General features: G+C 40.5%; 1 protein-coding gene across 1 annotated transcript in view; it reads left to right on the forward strand.

The window, feature by feature from the left end:
• The window catches only part of LOC104491002 (alpha-1,3-mannosyl-glycoprotein 4-beta-N-acetylglucosaminyltransferase A), a gene marked incomplete at its 3' end in the record, with an annotated part of 31,888 nt that extends 26,352 nt beyond the window's left edge, over positions 1-5,536 (forward strand). The window contains exons 10-12 of the mRNA XM_010133357.1: positions 4,056-4,186; positions 4,838-4,945; positions 5,343-5,536. Of these exons, the coding sequence (XP_010131659.1) occupies positions 4,056-4,186; positions 4,838-4,945; positions 5,343-5,536 (433 nt within the window). The remainder of the gene's footprint in view (positions 1-4,055; positions 4,187-4,837; positions 4,946-5,342) is intronic.
• Positions 5,537-6,000: the final 464 nt, after the last annotated feature.

Below are 6,000 nucleotides of genomic sequence, written 5' to 3' on the forward strand. Positions count from 1 at the left end.
GGGCTGTGACTATGCCCTAGGGAAGCCGAGCTGCTGCTGCTACCCTTGCTCAGGAGAGGCTAGGCACTGGATTGGCCGGTTTCGATTCAGAGGGGCTTGGCTGTCAGATCGGTGAAGTAGGAGTGGTAGTGGGCTGGCTTTTCATGACAAGTAGTAGCTGTGGACAGTAAGGGGTCCGGAGCTTTGAAGAGCTGTTTTACTAGGGGCTTCACTGCAGAGGCCTGTTTCTGAGCTGGTGTAGGAAGAGTGTTCTGGCGGAGTAAAAGGGGACATTGATCCATGGCAGTAGTGCTGTGCTGTGCTGGTGGTGTCCTGAGACAGAAATGACAGATGAGAGATGCTGTGTTATACTCAAAGGCAAGGAGCTGGGGCAAAGCTGTGCCAAGCTGGGTGTGGAGAGTGGTGACAGCATTTCAGCAAATAACCTATGAGTGTCTGTCCTTGGTGACTGAAGGGACATGAGGGCTTGTCTCAGGAGCACACTGTTGCCTGTTCGTCTTCACTCCAGTGGTTATTGCAAGTTAAAGTGAGAAGGCTGCTCCTGCCCTGTTGAACCCTTGCGCAGTGCTGGGCAGTGTGATGTAGAGAGAGCACCTGTGTCTGAAGATGCTAGTGCAGGTACAGCCAGCTGATGCTTCCTAGCCTGTTGTGACTAGTTGCAGTGGGGTGTATCAGGGTCGTTTGTTTTGTTTTTCCCTGGTGTGTCCCGTGACATCAGCATGTTATTCCCTGAGTCAGGGGAGGTTGGCTGCACAGTTGACAGTTGTATGCCAGTCTATATTGTTGTATATTAGAGGAAAGTGCCTCTGGGCCTAGACAAGATTGCCATATTGAAGTAAATAATTTGTTAATATCCTGTTTCTATTTTAGGTTAAATTAGGATAACTTAAATTAGGGAAAAGAGTAAATTCCTACTCTTGCCTTCAGTCTTGTTCTCTGCTTATTTAATTGTAGGTAAGGATCTTGTACCGTAATGTTCATGTTTTAAGTGACATGGTCTGTGAATGTCTTTTCACCATAGATGACAACTGAAAACTGTAATCCTTGTGCACTTCAAAAGAAGCTAGTTAAAGGAAAAAATGTACACTGTGGTTCTGTTGCTCTTTCCTTGGATAGAAGAAGAAAAGGGTTCCAGGCAATAGGACAACAATATAGTGTAGAAATAGTAACAATACACTAATTAAAAATCATAACATCTTTCTAATGTCTTTAAAGAAGAAAGCTTTCCATTTGTCCCAAATTTAGTAGGAGTCATCCATTGTTTAGTGGGAGCTTCAAATTTTAGAGTATTTTCAAGTAGAGATGCCTATTTGAGGACCTCATTTCAACAAGCACTTACAAGTGATGACAATGGCTTTCCTTTATAAATGGCCAAATTAATTTTTTTTTTGGTAAGGGACGTCTTTGATTTAGCATTGTCAGGTCAGCTGATGTCTTACCAGATTTACTTCTCCATCCCACTGTGTGAATAATCTGTTTTATGAATATAGCGTCATTCCATCAGATGAAATAATTAGGACTTTTGTCAGATGCTGCTTCTGTATTTATTTCATTGAATCTTAATGTTGCCTTGCTCAGACCCTTCCTAACTCATTTCAGAATTCCAAAATAAGTATTATTTCGTTAGCTATGTTCTTATCTGATGTCACACAAGTTATAAGGGAATGAGATCGCATCAGATCTGTTTCCTGGAAAGGGTGAGGCCCTTTAGGTGATCTCCTAAGTATATATCCTCATTTGGAGAAAAAGGATCCTGCAGTTTGACATCCTGACATTCTCAAAACAAATCTCCAGATGTAAGCGTCTGATATCTAGCAGTGTCAGAGTATGCATAACAGGACCCCTGCAACTTGGATGCTTTTCCTTAAAAATATCCTTGTTACTAATATATGTAAGCTAACAACCTGACCTTCTGTATCTACTCTGAGGTATTGTATAATGTGCCAGGCTCAGTCACCTGTTTCAGTAGAGAAATTTCCCATCCCTGTTACAAGGCTCCTCGGTTTTGTTTTTTTTCTTTTAAATGCTGCTTTGTGATTGTCTTCTATGAATTACAGACCTCAGTGAGCTTCAGAAGAAAAAGTACCTGAATGTCTGGCTTTGACTGATAGTCCATATGTGCATTCACAGTGGAAATGTATGTTTCTCATCTAATGACTAGATAACTTTCTACCATTAGTGTAGTACTGGTTCAAGGTGATACTACCGGTATACCCTCTCTTCTCTTTATATAAATGTGAATGTTCTCCTTAATGGCTAAATAGACTGCTTGCAGCATTTCTTCATTTCCACTCAGCCACCTGCTCAAATGGAGTGCTATACTGCTGATAGTTTTTTAAGCTTCATACAAAATGTTTGTTCTGTGTTTGTCATCCAGACTAGCCTATACAGCTCCTTAGTGACCTTTCCAAAGAATTTTGTCCTCTTGTAGATGAGAACCAAATCCCGTTTTTTGATGAGTGTGGGATGTGTTTTTGCCACCTCAGAGAGGAACCTGTTCTTAATGTCTGCTCCAACTGTTCTTCCTAAATGTAGAAGGAGGAAATATGAGGACCTCTACCCCTTATGGAACTTGTATTCTATGAGGCCTTCATAGGCTTTTTAAATAACAAGTTGAAAAAAAAATCTGTTTCACATGCCTCAGTGCTATGTGTTAGAGTATGGTACAGAACTCAAAAGTGTGGATAGACAGAATTGCATTGGAGGAGAGCTTCTGTTGGACTCTGATCCATTAGTGCACATGTGCCAAGAGTCCATGCCTATCTAAGTCAGCACTGCCCACATCTCAGCACCATCTGCAGAACCGAGTGGCTTCAGCCAGTGTCCTCCTAAGAGATCCATTGTCATGTAATGTCTTTCTCCCTTGCCTCCTCCATTGTAGCCTAGCAAAGTAGAGGCAGACTTGGTCTGCAAACCTGATGCTGCCCTCAAATCTGGAATTGCTTCTGGGAGTTTAGTTGGCTCTCAGTCCCTGGTACAAGCACTCGTCATTAGTATTCAGCCTTGGACTGCCCCAGTCCCAGTTACATGTTACTCCTGGTAGGAGTGTCTTTGTACAAGACACCTTTCTTAAGACCTGCATTCAGTTTAACAAAATAGCCCAGTGTGTCGGCCACTTTTTTCTTCAGACACCTGTACTAGCATTGAAACGTATTCCACACCCTTTTTTTATTTTTGACTGTTTACTATTCTTGTCAGTAGTAAATACACTTTCTTCATCAAGAGTATGTTTCCTTCTTTTGCCGAGGCTTTCCTTAAGCCTCAGAGTTTGCAGGGTGTCCAAGAATCCTGTAGCACAGTGCCCCCCAGAAGGCCGTCCATTCTTGACGAAGCAGTATGCTGTCTTAGAAGCCCCAAAGTCATGGTAGGACTTGGCACAGGAGTTCTGCAGGTTTTGTTTGTGAGAGGGTCGTAGACTTTCTACTAGGCAGCTGACTGCTTTGACTGTGGCTAGTTGGAAATGCCCTGAGTTTGCTGATGACCTATGTGTTTCAAAAAAAAAAATCCTGTTGCTGCTACGTGATGTGTCTCTTTTAAGTTGCATTGTCTCTGGTTGTGTTCTAGTAGCTTCCTTTGTTCCCTTTGATGTTCTACACAGGAGGATCTGGAGTTAGTGGTAGGTGTTCCGTCTCTCCTGTTAGTACCTGCAAAAGCTGAAATAGTGTGACTGGGCAGATAACACTTGCTACAGTTCCTTGTCTCAGATGCTTGAAGTTACATATGGCATGGAGAATAATAGACACAAATCCATAACTCTTCTTTCTCTATTTTTGCAGACTGACAATTTCTGTTCTTAAGGAGACCCTGTCATAGTAGACATTGAATATTTTGATAGCACCAAGATATATGACAATGAGTTCTTGTTTGAATAGTTGTTTTATTTAGTTTTGCATAGCTGAAAGGTACGGAGCTTTTAATAACATTGAGACTTCAAGTTGTTCGTTGCTAACATTTTTTGTCTGGGCATAAACTTAACATCTGTTGTCGTGCTGATTTCGAAAGACTATGTTATCTTTAATCTAAAATAACTCCAGTTATTCTTGATGTCATCACAGGTAAAATGTTCCAGTCTCCAGATATCACTCTTATTGTAGAGTTCATATTTATGTTTTATAAGGAGAAACCTATTGATTGGCTTCTGGACCATATCCTCTGGGTGAAAGTGTGTAACCCTGAGAAAGATGCTGTAAGTTTGTTTTTATTATAAAGCTTCTAAAATGTTTTCACGATGGTGAATGTGTTGGTTTTGGTGAGCTGGAGGCTAGCATACTGTGTATTACGGTTACTGCGTGTCCTGAAAGAGTCTTGCTTCCTACCAAGGTTTTAATCTCAAAAAGAACTTTAGGGACAGAGTTCTCAATGACATTATAACAGTTACTGCTTCAAATTTTGGAGATCAATGCAGTAGGGTGAAAAGCAAAAGTCTAGGTAGTTTCTCTGTGTAATAGGCCTAAACTAAAGTCATTCACGTAACCCCCACTGAGGCTCTGCAGAATGGCAGTAATTGGACAGCAGTCAGAGAGGTTCTGAATGGGAAATAAACGTGGGATTCTGGTCCTTCGTTTCTCAGGTAGCACCCCTGCTGAAAGAATGAATAAACAGGTTCTGCACAAGAACCTTGAACAGTATTGTGTTTGCACAGCAGTCTCGGCAGATTTCAGGAATGAACATGAGACAACTGGATAAACAGATCTGGGTTCTTGTTGAGTCTTTTTTGGTTCAGGTAACATCACATACTTGCAGTAAGAACTCAGCAATCTTGTGTTGGTTTTACTAATGTGTTGTTTTTTTTTTTTTTTTTCCCCCTTAACACCTCCCCTCCTCCCCCCTGCTTTAGAAACATTGTGATCGACAGAAATCTAACCTACGGATACGCTTCAGGCCTTCTCTTTTCCAGCATGTTGGCCTCCACTCCTCTCTAGCAGGGAAGATCCAGAAACTCACAGTTAGTAGCTAAAATTTTCCTTCCTTTCCATAGTAGGCTGATTAAATGAAAAAATTTGTAGCCTTTGAGAAAACAGTAATTTTCTTCTTCTCTGGCATTTTCAAGCATGTTGTTTATTACTCCAGTAGGAATGAAATCTGATTTAAACTGGTTACTATCAAACATAAGTGCTAATCTGTCTTGTTTTCGTGGATTTTTGCTAGGGGATATTTTTTCTAATTTTTTTACTTTAATGGCATATTCATCTTATTAATCAGGTCAAGATCTGATAGACTCAGAAATGAGTAATGCATTTTCCATCTTATGCAAGTGTTTGTTTTAAGTGTAACCACTTGGGAAAAGAACATAATAAAACAAGTTATCTGACCAACATCATGTTTGTCTTTCTTTCAATTAGGATAAAGACTTCCTGAAACCATTACTGCATAAAATCCATGTGAATCCACCTGCAGAGGTTTCAACATCTTTAAAAGTCTACCAGGGGCATACGCTAGAAAAAACCTACGTAGGGGAAGATTTTTTCTGGGCTGTCACACCAGTTGCTGGGGATTATATTCTATTTAAATTTGACAAGCCAGTCAATGTAGAAAGGTTAGTAATTATTTGCCTTTGGTCTCATATCTAAAGCTGCTTGTTCACCAAGAATGCTTGAAAATAGGCTATCTTTATAACCTAAAGTGAAATGATGGAGGGTCTTTGGGGTTCAGCTGGAACTGTGCTCGCTAGTGTCTTTCCTCTAATTCCTTTACTACTGTAAATTTTGTCTTGCTCTTTTTTGTTTTTATTTTTTAAATTTAAACCAGAACCTCTTTGATAAATGCAATTAGAAACCAGTGGTTCTCTGGCAGTTCATAAGAGAATTTAAAAGAGGTCAATTTGTATTTGGTTGGTCTGCTTCTAATTACACAGCAGTTGTACATGGTGTGTAGAACAGTATGTTGTGCCCTGCAGCTTCAGTCCCTTGATTGTCCGGATCAGAAATCTTGCTGGAGCATATCACAATGTCCCTAGACCTGAAAGCTAGGAACTCTGAAGGGTAATGTTTTTCAGATGTA

The sequence above is a fragment of the Buceros rhinoceros genome, unplaced genomic scaffold (assembly GCF_000710305.1).
Source record: "Buceros rhinoceros silvestris isolate BGI_N320 unplaced genomic scaffold, ASM71030v1 scaffold14703, whole genome shotgun sequence".
Classification (NCBI taxonomy): Eukaryota; Metazoa; Chordata; class Aves; order Bucerotiformes; family Bucerotidae; genus Buceros; species Buceros rhinoceros.